The sequence below is a fragment of the Pocillopora verrucosa genome, chromosome 13 (genome assembly GCF_036669915.1).
Source record: "Pocillopora verrucosa isolate sample1 chromosome 13, ASM3666991v2, whole genome shotgun sequence".
Lineage (NCBI taxonomy): Eukaryota > Metazoa > Cnidaria > Anthozoa > Scleractinia > Pocilloporidae > Pocillopora > Pocillopora verrucosa.
Genome location: NC_089324.1, coordinates 10,094,016 through 10,114,724, shown reverse-complemented (window position 1 = coordinate 10,114,724; position 20,709 = coordinate 10,094,016). Strand labels below are relative to the sequence as shown.

At 34.3% G+C, this 20,709-nt stretch overlaps 2 protein-coding genes across 2 annotated transcripts in view; one reads left to right on the top strand and one right to left on the bottom strand.

Annotated features, from left to right (window-relative positions):
• Positions 1 to 40: 40 nt before the first annotated feature.
• Positions 41 to 7,798, bottom strand: LOC131784205 (D-serine dehydratase). Its single transcript, XM_059101004.2, has 7 exons — positions 7,646 to 7,798; positions 6,494 to 6,774; positions 5,405 to 5,585; positions 3,975 to 4,096; positions 3,620 to 3,809; positions 2,563 to 2,668; positions 41 to 1,927 (listed from the first exon to the last, which is right to left on the bottom strand). Exons 1-7 carry the CDS (start codon positions 7,792 to 7,794, stop codon positions 1,838 to 1,840), a joined length of 1,119 nt encoding a protein of 372 aa, XP_058956987.1. The 5' UTR covers positions 7,795 to 7,798; the 3' UTR covers positions 41 to 1,837.
• An 83-nt stretch (positions 7,799 to 7,881) lies between these two features.
• LOC131784172 (dynein axonemal heavy chain 7) overlaps positions 7,882 to 20,709 on the top strand; it is a 41,430-nt gene continuing 28,602 nt past the window's right edge. Inside the window, exons 1-24 of the mRNA XM_059100973.2 lie at positions 7,882 to 7,933; positions 8,055 to 8,108; positions 8,520 to 8,588; positions 8,971 to 9,070; positions 9,584 to 9,758; positions 10,038 to 10,137; positions 10,673 to 10,777; positions 11,352 to 11,430; positions 12,274 to 12,346; positions 12,912 to 13,037; positions 13,234 to 13,353; positions 13,784 to 13,967; positions 14,802 to 14,897; positions 15,573 to 15,656; positions 16,687 to 16,752; positions 16,987 to 17,073; positions 17,841 to 17,900; positions 18,053 to 18,106; positions 18,245 to 18,372; positions 18,483 to 18,561; positions 19,153 to 19,236; positions 19,526 to 19,666; positions 19,750 to 19,896; positions 20,190 to 20,326. Of these exons, the coding sequence (XP_058956956.2) occupies positions 8,091 to 8,108; positions 8,520 to 8,588; positions 8,971 to 9,070; positions 9,584 to 9,758; positions 10,038 to 10,137; positions 10,673 to 10,777; positions 11,352 to 11,430; positions 12,274 to 12,346; positions 12,912 to 13,037; positions 13,234 to 13,353; positions 13,784 to 13,967; positions 14,802 to 14,897; positions 15,573 to 15,656; positions 16,687 to 16,752; positions 16,987 to 17,073; positions 17,841 to 17,900; positions 18,053 to 18,106; positions 18,245 to 18,372; positions 18,483 to 18,561; positions 19,153 to 19,236; positions 19,526 to 19,666; positions 19,750 to 19,896; positions 20,190 to 20,326 (2,312 nt within the window). The 5' untranslated portion in view covers positions 7,882 to 7,933; positions 8,055 to 8,090. The remainder of the gene's footprint in view (positions 7,934 to 8,054; positions 8,109 to 8,519; positions 8,589 to 8,970; positions 9,071 to 9,583; positions 9,759 to 10,037; positions 10,138 to 10,672; positions 10,778 to 11,351; positions 11,431 to 12,273; positions 12,347 to 12,911; positions 13,038 to 13,233; positions 13,354 to 13,783; positions 13,968 to 14,801; positions 14,898 to 15,572; positions 15,657 to 16,686; positions 16,753 to 16,986; positions 17,074 to 17,840; positions 17,901 to 18,052; positions 18,107 to 18,244; positions 18,373 to 18,482; positions 18,562 to 19,152; positions 19,237 to 19,525; positions 19,667 to 19,749; positions 19,897 to 20,189; positions 20,327 to 20,709) is intronic.

Here is a 20,709-nt window from a genome sequence, read left to right as displayed (position 1 = left end):
CGCTTCATTTTTTTGTCAGAAACGGAGAACGCTTCCCTTTTTTGTTAAAAACGAACCACGCTTTTAGAATTTTTACTCAAACATATTTCAATTCCGAGCATACGATCGATTTCTGTGTAGTCAAAGTCTTCATGGTATTGTTAGAAACCGAAAAAAAGTTTCTCTAGCTTACGAAACGTCCGTGAGTAAGAAACGATTACATACCAAACGAACAACGCTTCATTTTGTTGTTGGAAACGAACAACGTTTCGCTTTGTTGTTAGGAACGAACAACGCTTTAAGAATCTTCATGGTGTTGTCGGAAACAAAGAGCGCTTTAGTGATAAAAAATTTCTCAACGTTATTGCCTATTCACAGTCTGAAATTCTGATCTTTTTAGTATTTGTTTCTTCGGGCGACTTGATTTTTTTTTTCGGGCGACATCACTAAAAATTTCGGGCAAAATGACTCTCGGGCGACTTGACCGGTTACCATTGAATCTATACAAAGAAGAGCTTTAAGAATAATATTCATTTTTTCCGCCAATATCAACTGCAGACACTATTTATTTATACTAAATATTGTTGGTTGAAGAAATACAGTTTACAGTTTACCCTAAATTAAAGACAATTCTCCGAGGTGGACCAGGAGATAACAGTGAAAAGAAATAAGTCCAATAACTTTGTGTCAATGTTTACTTTATCTAACTTTAACATAACTTTGCAAATATAAAATTTGAATTTGTCTTTCAATAAAATTGCAAATTTATTTTAAAACTGTAAGTCCCCTGACAACTTTATATGTAAATCAACCACTCTTAACAAATTGTAGCCATCTCACACAGAAGCGCCAGAACCTCACATGAATTAAGTTTCATCTTGATTGAGGTTATCTCTTTTGCAAATATTTCTTTTTTAGTAAATTAAGTCAGGGTCTCCAAGGGGTTTGGCTTAATAAATCATTTATATTTTGTTAATCTAAAAAGTTCATAATTATTCATATCCTAGATTGTAATTTGTCTTTATGTATGATTGTCGAGATGGTGAATTTTGTAAATTCAATTTTTACTGCATGAAGTACATCTGTAGGTTTAGGTAAGCAAATATATAAAAATGCTCTCCAATTTTGCCAAAACGTTTCTGAACAAGGTTTATGATATCATTTTATCACATTTATTATTGATGTAATGTTTAAAAAACGAGCAGGAGTGTTTTGTCGGGTTTTTTGACCCGATAAAACACGTGCTGCGAGTTTTTTGAACGGCTTCAAAAACATTCTTGGAAAAGCGTGTGTCAAGAGAGTTCATAACAATTATGCTTTTGTGAACGTTAGAAATTAGCATACGAAAAGGTCAAACGCAGAGGTTAGCGAAAACGAGTTGGAGTCACTTCTGCCAAATGATCTTGAATTCGAAGTTTCAGATGATGTATTGTCTAATATGCCTTTACCAGATTACTGTACTAATGGAATAGAGAATTTTTCCAGATGTGTATTTCACAACTGTACTATTAATTTGGTGCAAAAGAAAATTTACTGTGTGAAATTTGTTGAAAGAACATTAAATATGTTCCCACCATTTGTTGTGTCAGTTTCTGTGCTGATAATTAATTAATATTCATAATTCACGTGCAGTGTCTTTATATCTGATAAAACACCGCATACTAATAAGGATGAGGTTTATCGATATAAAGTCACTGCACGTGATGTAGTATCTACCATTTGATAGGTTAATGGGCTTATGAATTATTAATGAGTTTTTGAAGAGCTTGTAAACAACTTCCTTGGAGAGGAGACCACTATGATTGATATGCACAGATGCCCCCTCTGATGCAGACAGAGGTAGTTTTTTAATTAATGGTCACCAGCCTCTGTTAGGAATCCACTTGTCAACAACTTCATCATCCTTCACAACATAGTATACAGGATGCATGTAGGCTGTGGCACACGCCTGAAAAATCCACAAATAAATGTTACATTCATTTTACAATAATTACTGTGCTTGGTACAATTTTGTCACTTAAACTTACCGAGAAAGTATTGGGTAAACCACACATAACAAAAATACTCTCCTAAACCTCCTGTTTCAAAAAGCTTGCAAGTAGGTTGTATAGGGGTAAAGAGCAATCCTATTAAAACATTACGTTTCAGCAACATGTCACCATGTCATCAAATGCAAATGAGAAACGATTACCAAAGATAAAGATAGTAAATGAAAATGGGAAGCATGACTTGAAAATGCCAAGAACAAGACCATAGAATAACTAAAGGAAGAGTTTCCTAAAGTGAAGTTTGTCTTAATGTTTAAGGCTGATCTCTATTCTTTAATGAGTGACATCTCATAAACAAGGCACTCAACCTTTCCACAGCATTTCTTTAAGATCTTAAATTGTACATGAATATTATTTGATCTTTAAAAGCCATATATATTTTTTCAATAAATTCAACTTCGTCATGTCTTTCAGAAATAACACATAAATGTGTTTAATATATATATATATACTATAGCTCACTTTGAGGTCTAATATTAATTCGCTTGTGATTCTTTTGTTGTGTATATAGATGACTAACACAGATTATACTCACATGAAAGGGAATTATCCTTAAGAATGACCCAATTGGATAGAGCAACAAATCTAAAGGCCCTTCCACTGCTTGCACTGTGCCAATTTCTTGAGTCATTTTGACAAGTCTGCAATTAAAGAAACATATTTGATTGTGAGAATGCTATATACAAATTCTACAAGTTTAAATTTCTCCCTCCTCTTGAAAATGGAAAATTGGAAATGGCAAACAAATTGTTTTTTCGCTTCTTCCATATTTCTTCATTTGAAGAAATATGTTTTTCCAGATAGCTTGTTTCAAGCTCATTGATAGAGATTGCAACTGGTGTGGCCATATTTGCATTACCCCACAGGAAACACCCACATACAGCCTGTGAAGGTTGATCTACAATAGACCTTAGTATGCCTCTAAGAAAAGTCTACAAGGATTTTTATCCGTGTAAAATGTACAAAATGTATTTTTCAACCACCACCATCACCAAGGCTAAAAATTAACTTCAGTGCTTGGTGGCCAGTCGGGCCAGTTTCCTTGAATTCTTAGTGGCCCATCCCAAAATGAAGGAGCCCTCAATTTCCTCTAGTTTAAAATGAAAAACTTGAATAAACACCCCTTAGCTTTTAATGGAGCATCAACTAAAAGGAAAGAATAAGCTCATGAAATCACTGCTTAAACGGCTTGGAATTTCCACTTCAGAACTAAAACTTTGCTATAATGGATGATCTTAGAGTCCACGCAAAGAAACAAAGAGAAAGGTAGTCCAATTGAATTACATATTGAGCTTTATTTTTAACTTTGTACTTCACATACTTTACATTGCAACTTTTTGAAATTCTGTGGCATAGTTGCACATCAGGTGTTCAAATGTTAACTTTTGGTGGCCCTTGTCAGTTCTAATTCGCCACTGGCAACCCCCTTCCCCTTCCCCTTCCCCCCCCCCCCTCACACAGCCTGCAGCTGTGGGGAGGAGTGTTGTGACAGTCATTGTTTTGTAACAGTTGTACCTTTTCAAGCCAACTTTGTCACCACAGAGACTATGTTCAGAAAACAGTGCTCTATGGCTCAAACAAAACACACATACTTAAGATTTGGATGTCCTTCAAAGTAACAAAATCCTGTTTTGAGTTTCCCAAGGCTATCATGGGACAACCCAGTCCAGCCACAGTCAATCAAAATTTGTTCCCTATCAGGGTAGTGTCCAATCACTCTTGTCAAGACTCGCACTGCAATATCATTCAGATCACATGATCCAGTCAGGTACTGCTGATAGTCTGAAGAACAAAAGCGTGAATAACTAATTGTTCTTCAGAATCCAGCTGCATTTTTACCAAAAAGGGAAAAAAATAAGTTGTAATTTCATAGTGACAGTTAAGTATAATACTTCTTTAAAAGACAAAAAAATGTACTAATTAAAACAAAAAAGTGAATTCACCAACCATAGAATACATAATTTCCTGGATGAAACTCATTAATTCCTTCAACATCATCTGGAGGTTTAGAGCAGGATGGAGTTGCTCCTATTGCAACAGTAGGAAATTCGATACCAGCTTGTTTAAGTCTACAATGAAAGTAAAATAAAGAGTAAATTAAAATAACTCTTTAACAGCTGTTTATTTGTTTTATGGGTAACTGGTTAAGTTGTCCTAAGGTCATCTCACCCGAAGTCACCTTTTTACAGAACATGACTCAATTGTCACCCGAAATTTCAGTCATGTCCCCAGAAATTAAATGTCGAGTCTCTGGAAGAAACAATTACTTAAAAGATCAGACTTACAGATTGTGAATAGGCTATAAAATTGTTTATTCTAAGAACAAAATAGAGCATTGTTAGTATGGTACATACTCATTTTGTGTTAACGGAGTTTTCATAAACTTGAGAAACTTTATTATACAGGCAGTTTTGGTTTCTAACCACATCATGAAGACTTAGACTAAACAGAAATTGCTAATGTGGTCAGAATTGAAATATGTCTGAGTAACAACTCAAAAAGCATTGTTCCTTTCTATAACAACAATATGCAGCATTACACTGTCTGTTTGGTATTCACTCATTTCATACCCATGGATGTTTCTTACTCTGTCTATTCATACCCAATGTGAATCGGTTTGCTCCAAACCCCAAACACTCAGTCTGTTATTTATACTTGTGACTTTTTCAACAATAGTAGTCCAGCTTGTATTGAATGTGGCAATTGAGTTAGACCATGCCAACAGACCCTACAGTGCCACCATTGCAGTCTTTGGCAATATCATACCTGTGAGTTTGGCATGGACCAAAGAACATACTGTTTGGCCACCATAAAAGGGTGAATAGACTGGCAATGCGTTGCTTGTTTAATCACAGCCTAAAACCCATCGGACCAAATTTCTAAAAATTTGGGCGACATGACTCAGGTCCCAGGGGGACATGACTTCAGGTGAAATAACTTCAAGTGACTTGATAATAGACTGTGTTACATACAGTGAAAAACTACTAATGGACCAAAATTGCAACTCAAAATCAAAATTCAAAAGTTTTGTGGGCTGCTTCACAGAAAGATCATCAAGCACACTGTCAATCTCCAGAGGTTTGCTAAGAATTTTTAATTACTACCCTTACAGGTCACCATACTCTTATTAAAATAAGAATGTTAACTTTTAAACCAAAAAAAATATCTTGCCAAACATCACCTATCAGCAACATATTTAGAGAAGGAGGTTTTGAAGCAGGCAATTGAATATTGCCCACAGATACAAGTACTCTGTCCCTACCATTCACAATGGTAAGAAATGTGATCCAATTCAGTTATACCTTACAATAGAGAATGTGCAAGCACAATATATAGCTTATAAGCTAGTTAAAGCCTCAGAACACCAGCAGTCTCACCTGTGTGAAAATATGTTAAGTCTCTTGAATGTTTCACTAGCAGTTTGTTTTATTTCATCTTCACCCTGACAATTGTAAGAATTCCCTTCATGGATATAGAGCCCTTTGAATGTCACACAACTCTTTGAGGAAATCTCCTTGGCCATGTCAACACTTTGAGGATCATCATACCACACACCAGCTGAAAACATGCATATTTGAGAACACAAACAGCATTAAAGGAATAGGAAGATTAAATTATAGTAGATATATCTTGTAGAAAAATTACCTTAACCCTTCCTCTCCCACAACTGATGAACATGTTATATCTCCCTATAATGAATCCAGCAAACAGGTAACAAGAACACTCAAACTTATCTCGTAGAAGTTGTTACCTTTATTTTAACTAGCTTATGAGGAAATGTGCAGCAGCTAAAAGGGGGAATTAACAATTTGATCTTGGGTGTTAAAAAGGGTTCAGCCAAGAGAAAACCAAAATCTAAAAAAAAAAACATTTACAATTATTTCTACATTATGATTTAAAGAACATTAACTATAACTGAAGTTAATAATGCAATTTACTTCCTTGATGTACACAGTCAGGTTAATAGTAGATGAAGAATAGAAAGACTGATTTTAATGCTTATGAGGAAACATCAAAGAAGAGAAGGATTATTGTGCCCTTGCCTCAAGTTAATCAGCTCAGAGATCAGAGATGTCTCTCTCGTGATCTAAATCACAATTGTGTGATGGCATACAGCACTACTTATTTGAGAATGGGTGCTTATTAACTTTTCTTACCTTCATGTTAAGTACTTATTCAAGGTTTGGTGTTTTATACAATATAACAGCTGGGCAACTCCTTAAAAAGACTTGCCCTATCCTGAACTGTTTTTATCTATTTCACACAAATAAGAACTCAGGCCCCTTACAATAACATGTCATATTTTTCTTTATCCACAAATATGCTTTTCAGAGAAGCCACAGCTACATTGTAATTATTTAAATAAATGACAGTCTTCTTTTAAAATTGTAATTTAAAAGAGCTTGCATTTTCATTTTAACACTGGTTAATATATACTGTCTTTGCACCTGGGCAAGTTAACTTACCTCTGTTGTATCCACAGTTAACTTTTAGGAACACTGACCACTTTTTTCCCTCAGGAAGAGGATAAACAACAAGTGAATCAAGAATCACGTAATTATCAACCAACACATGGAACTTCTCGAGACGTGACAAAAGCTGGGCAGCCTGTGAGACCTTGTCAGGAGAAAGTGGATAAGCATAAGTGATGTCATCATAGCCTCCATTGGAATAAAATTCTGCTTCTGCTAAAGTTGACACTGATATGCATCTTTTTGTTCCTGCAGTCATGTACTCTCCTGCTTCCCTAAGTGTAACAAAAATACTATAATTAAGGATCATTGCACAAAAATACTATAATTATGGATCATTTCACAAAAATACTGTACTTATGGATCATTTCACAAAAATATTGCCCTCTCTCAACCCAATCAGACAGGGACCCACCTTGGGCAGACAGTAAAATTAGCTGTTCACAGGGCTGTGCACTGATAGCTTTTTCGGTTGTTGGTTCTTAATTGTCTTAGATAATTTTAGTGGAGGACCATTATGGCATGTTTCTTGGGGGCAGGTTGGAAAGCTGTTGTATGTATGTGATTGTATATCCAATTAGTGCTACCATTGTACTGTTGGGTATTAGCTTTAATTTTGTAGAAAACCTGTAAATTGGCCATACAGCTAGGCATTTTGTCTAGGTTGAATTAATTTACCTTCTTTTATCTTAATTATGGGTAGGTTTATACTAATGACCCTGAATTTTAATTTTTTTATGATACATTTTATCTTGAATCATAATTCCCCCTGATAAAAATGTACTTCACAGGTCATCTTTTGGTAATTAAGGGACTACTGTAAAACACGACTGTGCTTATCATAATAAGCGTTATGCCAGACGAGGTGGAGTAGTAAACACTGAATCTATCCCCTCTCTTAAGGACGTGACTGGAAGTCTGAACCATTACCATTTTCAAGAAAATGTGAGTCGAAAATAGGCATATTGCTGTAAGTCTTACAGAAGACAGAATTCTTTCGGGGAAAAAAATTGGCAAAGTGTGTAAATACTCTGCGATAGATGGCCCAAGGTTACTTCTCAATAAACGTGGAAAAGCTTATTTGATTACCGTCCGAGACAATGAATTTTTCTTTCTGAATCTTTTAAACCGAATTTTGGAACTTACAACGTTCTGTGAGTCTTCATATTTGTACGAAGCTCAACTCCAAGACCTTTACATCTATCTATCATGGCTTTACAATTGCTCTGAACTGTCTTTAGGTCAATCATAAACGCTGGTGTACGTAAGTCCGTAATTTTTTGTCTGTCCGCCATATTGCCTTCATGGGTCATCTCCAGGCGCCACGCAGACAATATCTGCATAAGACTGGATTTGATTATGGATTAGTTGTCATAGTTACAAGTTACACTGAGACAAGAAAATGGCGAAGTTGTATTCATCAAGGCATTTGAGGTGTTTTTGAGATTTTCTCTCTCGGGATTTATTCGACAACATATGTTTAGTATTTAATTGGAGATCTTTCTCCTCTCCGCGTTTAAGAAATATTGACGGTTTTTTTTAAAAAAACGATCAGGTTTATGATGAGCAAGGGATAATCAACTTCTCCACGATGGATGTTCAACCCCAGGTACGCAGTTTGTACTGTCTTGTTTTGTTGTATTCTCACAAAAGACACATTCCTTAGACTCACTTGTGCGTTCTGCTAGAGCAACTATGCTTCTTTTTGTTGGTAAGACTAGGTCTTTTTGGGACAAATGGTGGACTGTTACACAATTTAAAATCGTGCCGGTAGAAAGTTTTTAGACAATTTGATTTGAGTAACAATTTACAGCCTTCAACCCCGAATAAGCAAGGATTATGGTAGCTCAAGAGTATCAATATCTTCGCTCTTTGTTTTCAAGAACTAGTAGAAAATAGCCAGTCCAGAGATTACACCAGTTACTGTTTCTTCTGCATTGGCGAAATAAATTGTTTTGGTAATTATAAAATGACAAATTTTAAGTTAGGCTTCTTAACTTAAAAGTGATTTGGTTCACAGTTTTCGTCTGGCCAAGTCAAGGGTCGGAATCCTCATTCACCAGTAAGATTTCTTCCTCAGTTACCCGAGGTAAGCTTAATAAAACGCAATGATCATTATCATGTACATGACTTAATTTCTATTGTAAATACAGAACGACTACTGTTGAGTTTCTTGCTTAACTTTAAGCTGCATTGATTTCGTTTCGCTAAAGAAAACAGCATGAAAATTAATACTGTTAAGAAGAAAGTGACAAAGTAAAAGACAAAGAAAACGAGAAATGCAATTGCTGGTATGATGGCAAAAACACAGCAATGTGTTGATCCAAGGTGATCAACATGGTTACCTTCGCTGCAGTATTCTAACGGTTAGGTATCTCTCAGAGGTACCTTCATGTAGATGTACACTAATATTATATAATATTATAACTAATATTTTGATGGCATTCATGGTGTTTCTTGATTATTTTCAGACTCGCAGTAAGCCAGCATGGCAACAGACTGCACCATCTTTTCAGCTAAGTCCTAACAAAAGACTTGCAGCTGATGCAGAGGAAGAAAGTCGTACATTAGGTAAATTCCAAAATTATATTTGAATAGTTAAGTTACTCAGCAGTGTTCAAGTCTAGATTTTGCTGAAGTTACTGTAAGGAAAGCTTCGAGCCAGACAATGAAGGGATGTAAAACTACATAAATGTAAGATCAGAAGGTGTTTGACTTTGGATCCTATTCCCAAGTTCCAAATTTAACTTTTTGACTGCTGCATTACCAATCACATGTTATGGTCTGGAGTTGTAACCTGATAATGGACAAGTATTAAGTTCAGAGTCACATTAATGAATTTGTGAATAAATAAATGATATTCATAAACATAAACAACAATCCCAAATCAGAAAGAGCAACTTTTTTTATGTACATGACTACTTATTCAGGATATTTAGCAAACTACACAGTAGGCTAAGACTTTTTTTGGTGTGGGGAGGACTCTGGAGTAATCTAAATCAGTTAGCCTTCATGTAAATGATATTAACCTTAAAACAACACTTTTTTTCCACTGGTCCAATTTGTCTATGCTAATGATAATAGGTTTTGGCAAAAAAGCAAAACACTTACGCAGCAAGACTTGGGATGCTGCAAATGGAAAAACAACTCCATCCCCACCCAGTCCTCCCCCTGGCACAAATGGCAGAAAGGGAGGTACTTCATATGCTGTTAAGAAGGACAGGGAATCATTCCGTAGTGCTCTGGTCAACATCATCATGTAAGTATGGTGCTACAGTTAAAAGATGATGGGAACAATTGTTAATTTTACAACAATGCATGAATACACATGTATAGCAAAAACCTTTGACTTACTTCCCTTATTTTTATTACTATTTTTAAATTATTTGGATAGATCCTGCAGCAATTTGTAGTTTGTAGTTTTTAAGTTATTTGGATAGATCCTGCAGCAATTTGTAGTTGCTTTCATCCTTTGCAAAAATTATCAATATACCACAAGAACTGAAAGGTCAATGAAAACTTGCTTACTGTTTTACAGGCAGAATGAGGGTACAGCTCCAGCGCGTCCATCCTCTGCAGGAGAGCTCCCTCCCCTGGAGAGAACTGGCTCCCCAACTGGGGCTGAAAAAGATATTTTGGTGAGGCTCCATCACAATTCATTATTTTGATGTTATTGGAAATAAGAGTGGTTGTGTTGTTGTTATTGTGGTGGTGTTCTGTATCCCTGGCAAGAGGAGCTTTAAAGGCACTTTATTGATCATTTACTTCATTTATTGATTTTTAGGAAAAAAAAAACAAAGAAACAAAATTTTTTTAAGTTTGCAAAACATGTTTTGACATTATTAATGTCATCATCAGTTACAAATTGTACTTAGTACAATTTGAATTTGCACTTACACTGAAACAGTATGTCATGGAATTACAATTTTAGTGAAAATAATAGAAATTGGTGTAGGTGTACTTTTCTTTATGGATCAGAACAAGATGATTACATCATATTTGAGATAATATAACTTTCTACATAAATATTCAAAAACTTATTCAGTTAAATTGTTCAATAGATCACATTCAGCACTTACATTTCCTCAAAAGCTTCATGATTACAACATGGATCCTCAGTAGCTTTACACTAAACTGATCGCTAATCTAACCATCCTCATTTCAATTCTATAGCGGTACTACTACTATATTCACCATGGAATAGACACAGAACATGTGGCACCTATGGAAGATTCTTGGCTTGACCATGTTTTGCAACTTGTTCCTCAAAGTTTGAAGGTAAATGTTAGGGATTATCTTCATTTCTCAATCATGTTCTGTGTTTCTGTTTGTATCTATTAGATTAATACATGTGATAAGGTCAATCTATAAGATTAATTTAGTTGTATAAGAAATTCTAGGTCATTACTTTAATATAAACTATAATAGGAACATAAAACAGCATTTATTTAAAACCTAATGCAATAACTAAATTAACAGTCACCTCTTGAATCAAAGAAATATACACTTGTTCAATCATGTATTCCATGCAAATTATCATCAGGATAGAGCGTTAATGCTATGAACAACTTTTAAAAAAGTAATCTGATTAGATCCTGTTTTGGACAAGTCTGTACTATATACACTGTACAAAACAAATTAATACACCATTGTACATTTTCCAAAAATCATTCTAATAAATAGACATGGTATAAAGAAATGTTTGATGCATAGAAGCAATTTAGGTGCACTAATTAAGTTTTAACAGCTTGCGTATCATAATTCTTTTAAGGCAATTGGCATATCATTTGATATGCAGCAGCTTTAGTATCCATTACTTACCTTAAGTAATATTTTGCTTGTATGATTTCAGGATGGGTTTGATTTGTGTATAGAAAATCTTTCAGATGAAATGAGAGAAGATTATTTACTCAGTGTCAAAAAGGCTATTGGTATGTACACAAATCTGTTTTCCTTTTTGGAGGCAATTTCCTGTGATTCTGTCATACAAAAAAAAGCTGTAATTGATTTATTTAATATGCTGTGGAAGTTTGTTTTAATGATTGAGGCACTCAGGGTACCCTGTGGCCACCTTCATCATTCCTTCAATGTAGTCTCTTCCTGGTTATGCCAATTAAAGTTCAATTCGTGGTCACATACAGTGTACCATTCAATACATTTGTACAGAATTGTGTTTTTAACGTCCAGTCAATTTCATTGTGGAATTAAATTTGATGTTGCATATAATTAATATTAGAGTTTATGTGGAAAGTAGGTGTTCTTTGGTTCCAAGTTAAAAACCCCTCGGCCAGGTTGTTCAAAAGGGGGTTAACGTTAATCTAGGATTAATAGTTAACCTTGGCTTTAATTTCTCATGTCGATGAACATAAACTAGAGATAAGGTTTTGTAGGAGTTCATCTCAATATGACTTGAAACTAGCTGGGAGAATGCAAAAGAATAATATCCCTCTGCAAAGGTATTAAAAATTTACTTCAACCCTTGGCTAGGTTAATGGTGTTTTGAACAACCCAGCCCTAATGCTTAGTAACCTTAAAAGACTTGTTGCTGGTACACATTTAAAAAATAAACTAAGATATTAAACGCATTTTCTAAATTAACCTTCCGTTACCATTAAATACACTACCTCAAAAAGATAATATTTAGAAGAGGTTGTGTATTTAAATTTTAGATTGAAGTATTTTTAGTACTTTACTAAGTAATTGTCCTATCCAGCAGTATGGTGGGTTAATGGTGTGTGTGTCTTTTTTCTTTTTATATTTTTCTTAATATACAGTTGACTTTGTGCTCAAAGATCCTCGAGAAAAAGATGATGATAAAAAAGAGGAAGTTTTAGAACACAAGAAAGAGTGAGTCAATGCATTGATGTTGTATTAGAACTTTTATTAATGTATTAGGTATTCAATTTGATTTTAAACTGCTTTAAAAAATTTCCAATTGAATACTGATGATACATATTGGACTATTAATACCTCTAGCAGACATCTTCAGTGATTGAACCTAATGCAGACTACAATGTACCTTATTTTTCCCTACTTCTTTTTTTTTCTGATGACTTGAACTATTGAGTACTTTCCCAAGCCTTTTTCCTCCTAGTGAATCTCTTTCTTACTTACTAATTTGCAAATGCTATTGAGATATGCATTGAATACTTTGATTTCCTGCTGTTAAACATTTCCATTAAGTGCTTCACTCATGTACACATTCAATAGTTTCAAAGTGTGGATTTTTCTTTTACAACTCAGCTCTTATTTCGTTTAACATTCTTTATAATACATGTAAGTATTTTAACAAACAATAACAATTAGCTTTCAGACTGTTTGATACTAAAAACAGTTTGGAATACTTACATGATGATAAACAATTTTTCTTACACATGCATGCACATAATGCTGATGTGTTGTCTCAATGTAGGTTGATGCAGGTTCCCAAACCTTGGTACAGATCATATGTCACTGCTAAGGCAGCCATGCAGCAGGACCTGTTTGGAACCAATCCTACCATGGCAGCAGTGCTGGACTTGTGGCACAAGACTTTTGGGTAATGTATTGTTATTGATTTTACTCTAGCTTGCAGTGATATCCTTATGGATATTTACAAGTGCCCTGTACACAAGTATTGTGTAAATTATTCTTGTTGTATTTTGATTGTTAGACGTTTCTTATGTTGCTGTACTTTTAGCCATATTGATCACTATGCATTATTAATGTAATGATTAGGGTATGTTTTCTTGTAGTAATTTGAGGCTTGTGGATATTCACGAAATTCAGCTACGGCCTGAGGCTTTGGAGCTTGCCATGTTTCAGAATGTTGTAATGAGACACATAGAGATTGCCAAGGAAACACTTTTGAAAAAGTACTATTTTTTCTCTTTTTTTCTAATTTAATCTTGTCTCCATGCTATTTGATGTCGTGCTAATTATTATATCTTGTTCTTAATTGTAGAAGCACAGCATGGATAATGCTGTAAGAATATTGATATTAAACAGAAAGACCCTTTCTGCAGCAGAAATTAGTCTCATTTAAAGCATCCAGCAGCTCAGTCTCCCCATTAAATTTTGTGCTAACAGAACAAATTTAGTCCTTTACATGTAACAGTCCTTGAAATTCCTTTGAAAAACAGTTTTTCAACTCAATGTCTTGTGCCAACCTTGAGAGATGGGTGTATAAACACTGTACACACATGATTTTTTCATCAAATAATGAGATCATATTTAAATGGTTTGAATGTGATGAAAGCTTTTTGTTGAGAATATCAATTTTGTACTATTGTGATTGCTCTCAAGGTGGTTTCCAGAAGTGCAAAATATTTATTACCAAGGAAACAAACGCAAGCAAGTACCCAGCAACCAAAATGCCAAAAGATTGGAATCATTTTTTAATGCTGCTGCTGTGTTAATGACAAATCAACTCCAGATGTTGGCTCTAAACTCCATTGACGATTTTACAAAGCTGTTTTGTCCCCCTGCAGTAAGTTACATGCATACCTTGTATGTGTACATGTACATGTAGATGTTTTATTTTAAATTAATGTCAGTTGTAATTCTCCATGGAAATAAAAAGAATTATCTTTTCTTAGTTAGTTATATATAGTACTGCATGCAATAGCACTTGCACAGAAAGTAGTTGTTGATAGGATATGGAGTGACATAGCATAGTGCCATGTTGTAAAGACACGAAGTCCACTACTTGAATTTGTTTTGCATTATCATAAAGTGAGGTATTAAAGTTAAGATAATAAGATAATTCTGTAGCTTGTGACATCTGTCACTTGAAAACGCAAGGGATAAAAAGTTGTAGCTGACACTAAAATTGAAGTTCAAGAATTTGTCTCAACAAGTTTAGTTAAGAAAAGATAAGGGAAGAAAAGGCCAAGTAGAAAGTAGAAGTGTGCAATGTAGGACCAATATATAGATTTAGCCAAGCCTAAAAGCAGAGCTTGCATTTTTCTTTCCCTGCACACCTCAAGGTCACAATTACCTTGCCCTGGCCAGGACTAGAACCCAGGTCATCCGACTCGGAGCCCAGTGCTCTGACCACTGGACTACTGAACAAAGCTGTGACATTGGCGTGCCTGCAGTACAGTTGACCACACATGTTAAAAGTAGCACCTTGTACGGTCGTACAGTTGTACGGTTGTACATCCAAATTTTTTCAGCTTGATGGGTTACTACTACTATTTTGACTGTATAATTATGGGGCTATGCTCTGCGAGCTCCGCTATTAGTAGTTCCTTATTGTGCAACCATATTTTTAAAAAAAATGAATTTCTTTTTATTTATTATTATTTTTTTGATATAACAGGATTCCATCAGAGCATTTGAACATCCCGGGTTTATTATGAGGCTTGTATTAGAGGGTGACACAGTGAAATTTGAGCCAGATTTCAAGGATTTTGAGGTACCAGCTTGCTTATATTTAAAAGTTATCATCATTTTTTTATATTCATTATTAATGTTCATTGATGATTAATAGTCAATAAGGTAATATATTGTTCTGTTGCTGATTAATCAGTAATTTAATGAAAAGTCAAATTGCGTCAATGGCAAAATACTTTTGTTACGTGAATCTGACTGGTTCTTAAACAGCCTTTATTTGTTACTTGATGTAACTGACACTGCACCAAAGTTAGCTTAGCTTTTTTACTCTTTACGGTGGCTAATTTACGTTTTCAACCCGGTTGTTAACACTAAATTAACTGCACCAATGTGTCTGATGTAACTTGTAATTATAGCAGTCTCTTAAAATTTAACAACTAGCTTACCAATGCTAGCCAATCAAAAGCAAGCAAAATTATTTGGGAGCAGATTACCAAGGTTCTGATTGAAAACAGAAAATAAATGAAATAAACTGGTTCTGTGAGTGGTATTTAGATATGTTTTCTAAAAGTTTTGACAGCTGTTTTACTCATGTATTGACCTTAGGAAAGCCTTGATATGAGCATTAATATGACAATGAAAATTATCAAGAAGTAATTAAATGCTGTGGTGATTTGAAACTGCTCATCTTTTTACTCTTTAAATGTTACTAATTTTGGTTCTATTACCTTTACTCACTATGTTAATTTTGTTCCAGGTGGTTTTGCTGAATGTGTATGATGTAATGATCAAAGCAGTTATGGTTGTGCCCAGAGTGGAAACCAAGTTGTACTCAGAATGGGTTAGTTGACAGACTATAACTTATTCAATTGGTGTTTTATGGTAGGAAATGTCTAGTAATACAGTGTTTACCATCCATAAGGTCTCCAAAGCCACTTAATGAAAAATGAAGGGTCACATGAACTAGATGTAACATTTTCAGTGGTGATTGAATGTAACAAGATTGTGATGGGTAGGGACAACAACAAGCATGTTCATGAGCCTTACAGTTAAGGCCTGTTGTACATGAGGGGTAATGGTCATCAGTCTTGCATCCTTCATGGAAAAAACTGTTGAGATAAATGAGCTTCAATATAAATGTATGCCAGTCCTAAATTCAAATCAGGTTCATATGCATGTACATGTATCATACTTTTCCAGTCCATTTGCCTCTTTCAATGTAATTTTGTGAGGAAAGTATCACAAAATATGTGTTGGTAAGCAAGTTAAAGCGGATTTAGTAACATTGACAAGGAATATGAAATTTTTTTTTTTTTTTGAAGGTTAACCTAGTACCATTTCAAAAAGTGAGGCTTTCATATGCCTGTAAGAAAATTGTCTCAACAGGTTTTGTCTGTGATTTTATGTCCAAGAGCTTTCAAAAATTTTACAACTTGAATAACAATTGTGCTGGTTTACATATATATGGAGTAATTTAGTATTATCAGCTGAGTTGATATCATAAGTTGGCCACCGTAAAAAGTTTCAAAGCCGACATTTCAAGCATTAGCCCTTTGTCATTCATTCTGAAGAAGGGCTAGTGCTCAAAACATGAGTTTCATAACTATTTATGGTGGCTAATATACACTATCAATTCAGTTGATAATACTTAATTATCCTGTTATACTCTCCCAATGACACAGCATCACAGTTTCTTTAGAGACTTACCCCCTGTATACATATACATCACATGTTAGCAGTTGCCTCTAGTGAGGTTTAGACTGGCCATCACAGCACTATTTAAAGTGGAAAAAGTCCAGTGTTACTTTCATAATGGCAGCAGCATTTGCAATATTTTGATAGTTTAGTTTTTGTTGTTGTTTTTGTCCTAGTCTGGAACAAAGAAAACACTCAAACCTGTGGTCTCTGATGAAATTGTCAATGAGGCAAAAGCAAAGGTAAGTCTATGAAGGGCAATGCATGTAACCACACTTTTCTTTGTGCTTACCAATAGTCTGCATATAAATTTTCAGTGTTATATAATTTTGTCCCTGATCATCATGACATCCTGAGAGAAAAAACACATTAATTTGATGATCAATTTTAGCTGGTGATAATGTCCACTATGTAGAACTCTTATTAATTTGTTCCAAAAAAAAATTTCTTTCATTTAACTAACATAAACATTGTAGGTACAAGCTGTGGTAGCACGTGAAATGTCTGGACCAAAAGAACACTTGAAATTTTATGACAAATTCAAAGACCTGATCAGCCGAAAGGTAATTTGTATACAGGAAAAACTTTATTTCACTGTGTTGTAAATATATTAATATTATACATGAAAAAATTTCTCAGTTCTGATTGGTTAAGATAATTGCAGTTTTCAGGTATTTCATTGCAGAAGAGGGTGAATTTGGTGCAAAGAAGTAACAAACCAGACATTCAATTCCTTGAACTGTTTAGCTGGACTTTGAACTTTTTTGCACCCTAAAGATGTGAAAATATCATAGTGTATTATTGTTTTGATCATATGCACTTGTTTTGACCAAAACGCAGAATGTCGCTAGCAGAATTTGAATAACTTGTTTTCGTACTTGATGCACTCGCTTTGCTTCTGCATAATTATGATAAGCTATCTTGTATTTTTTCATGTACTGGTATATTGTTAACACATAATCAAATGATTTTTCTCATGCAATTTGGAATAAATAAGCACTTGTAAATTTTTTCAAAGACCACAAATTGCACTAGCCCAGTGAGCTCATGCAAATCATGTGATTACCTATATTAATAATGCAAAAGGTGTGGCTCAATGCATCTTGCTGCTAGTGCTTTACCCTAAGTTGAGGTGGTACAATCAAGTTTTGATACTTGTAAATGTAGAGCAGAGCATGTCATGAAATGAAATAGTAGATACACTGCAAAACAATATGTACCTATAATTTCATGAGCTCATATTTTTCTATATATTTAACTTCCTTGTCAGTAATGGTTGCATTGAATTCATTTCTCTAAATCCATTTTTTATTGATTATTTAATCTACAGGCAGAAGCAGATGTTGATCAATTCATGTTGGAAGGTCACAAATTTCCCCGCTTTGCAAAGGTCAGAGTTCTTTCCTTAACTTGTAACTTGTTGTGTATAATTTTGGCAAAGATTTACCTTAAGTTGTAAAGTAATCAGAATCTTTGTTAAGTAGTAAATAAATTGAAAACAATGAATGGCGGGGGAATTTAAAATTTGTTTACTTGTTGTAGGAGGTGGAAAAATATGCAAAATTGGTTGACAACATCCAGTACAACTCTCAAAAGGTAAGTTTGAAGTAGAAGATAGTTGAAATTCATCTTGATAATAATCCAACAAGTTTACAGAATGATTGTACAGAATAGAGTGCATAATCAACATGCTATGTTGTTATTATGTGAAATCTATTTATCCTTTTTCTTCAGGTGACAAGAGTTGGGATGTTTGAATTACACTGTGATGAATTAATCAGAGCATTAGCCAAGAGAGCAGATGGCTTAAGAACTAAATTGCTTCAGAGAATGAGCAAAGATCATCAGGTTTTAAATAAAAGGTAAACTCCTTTTGGTAAAATGTGTATGGAATAGTTGAGCTTCATCCTTAATGTAAATTGAAGGGAATGTAACTTATTCTGATGATATTTTTATTTGGGTTTTTTTCAAGACTCAGCGAGGAGTATGAGAAGATAGCAGAGAAAGCCTTGACTTCTCCCGCAAATACAGAACACCTGATGGAGCTCAAGGTATCCTTCAAATGAAAAGGCACTCTCAGAAAAATTATTAATTAAGGATTAAGTTGAAACAAACAAATTCCTGCTCATTGACTCTGAATATTCAGGATTGCCAAATAACATTTTCGTGAACACAAGTTTAACCAGCTTATTGGATGATATTGAGCAGTTTTCAATTGAGTGTTGAAAAACCAAACCAAAGGAGACCTAACAATCAATCAAAACAGAGTATAACGATAACATTAACAACTGAGAACTCCAAGGGAAAACAAGCAATCTACTTGAAGTGCTGGAAAACACAAATGACCAAGTGGTGATTGTTTTTAGTTTTGCATCTGATAAGTTGAGTGGGAGAGCAGCATAACTTTTCTCAACTAATCACAGGGAAAAGTTAAGTAAAACCAAATCAGTCAAGGATTGCTTTTGCTCTAAAGAGCTTATCAATGATTCCTGCTTGTTCTTTTACATGCAGCTGTTAAATTTTTTGTGGAATGATAAACTAAGTGAATGCTTGAAAGTGAACAATAATTTATGTAAGCCTAAGTTCAGTCTAAAAGTAATTGTGATATCAATTAAAAGTATTTACTTGTATCTCTTATATAGAATTATATTGAGCAAGTGGAGAATGAAACAATATTTGACCTTGAAAAGAGACTGGTGGACACCAAGAACAGACTGGCCTTCTTGGTAAGATTGTAGCATGTATATTTATATTTCAGAATATGAAGAAATGGGTCAATAATTTGCTAAGAGTAAATTTCTTTCAAAATAACCCAAGGCAATAAGGCTTGTTAAACTATGAAAAGTCTAATAAACAAGCTTAACTTGCTGTAAAAAGAAAAAAGTGGGGTTTTTTATGTATCATGATTTTGTATGTCTTGCATGCATACATGTAAGTTCAACTTTCAATAGGAACTGAGTTAAGAACTCAAGTTTGGATTTCTACCACATTAAGTGACTTTGTCCTCATTGACAGGTGGACTATGCATCATTTTCTCCAGCTGACATGAGACTAAACAACAGTGTCTTTCAATGGCATTTCCGCATGCCAGAGGTCTTTGAAGAGCACAAAAAGATTATCAATGCAAACCGTGTACAATATGAAAACAGCCTCAAGGTAAGACAGTCAGCCTCAAAGGATAAAATAGTTACAAGGAGAGAGAGGTTGTTTGATTGCATGACCATTATTTTACTCATCAGATGCGGCGTGAGAGGTTTGTAGAGGAATTGGAAAGCTATTCAAAACAGCTTGAAGAGTTCCAGACATTTGGTGACATGCAAGAAATTCAGCGTTATCTCAAAAAAGCACAGGCTCTCAATCAGAGACTAGAGTCAGCTGCTGAAAAGGTAAGTCTTTCTATTTTTATGATCTTCGAAAGAAATTTTTTTACCCCTGTTCAACAAGAGTAAAGCATTAGACAGGATTTTAGAACTTGATTCTTACAGTGAACCATTCTTTGAAATCATGAAAATGAAATTTCTACAATTTTTATGGGTTTGGATGTCATTTTCCATATTCATTTTTTCATTATTAGTATGTCATTCATTGATAGTAATTAATGTTTACCAAATTCAAATTGATTGTAGTTGGTGAGAGGTCAACATCATGATATAACCTTTTTTTTTGTTTCCTTGTATAGATACTGACTTTCAACCAAGAAGAAGAAGCTTTTAATTGGGATGTGACGACCTATCCTCAGAGACAGCAGCTTATCAACACCTTGAATCCTTACTTAAAACTTTATGAAACAACTGTAGAGTTTCAGAACAAATACAAGTAGGTGACATTTTGTTGTCAATACACAACTTTCATTTTTTCATTCTCCTTAAAGAGGTTAGATTAAACTCTTCCTTTTGCAAATGAATATCCTGTTTACATGCAGTGGTAATTCTCATGATCTCTTAAACTAGATGTGGATAACAATTACACTAGGCAAATATTTTAGTACAACACTAGGATTTCTGCAAGCATACTTTGTCAAATTTGGGTGGAAAGGTCATGTTCAGTGCCACAAATTGACTATTTTTTATTCTTTTCTTTCTATCCTTGTTACTCATTTTCAAAACTATAGTTAGATTAAATAATTCTAATTTTTATATAACCTTACTTCAACACGTATATCTAGGTTTTAGCATGTTCATGGACTGTAACCTGTATAG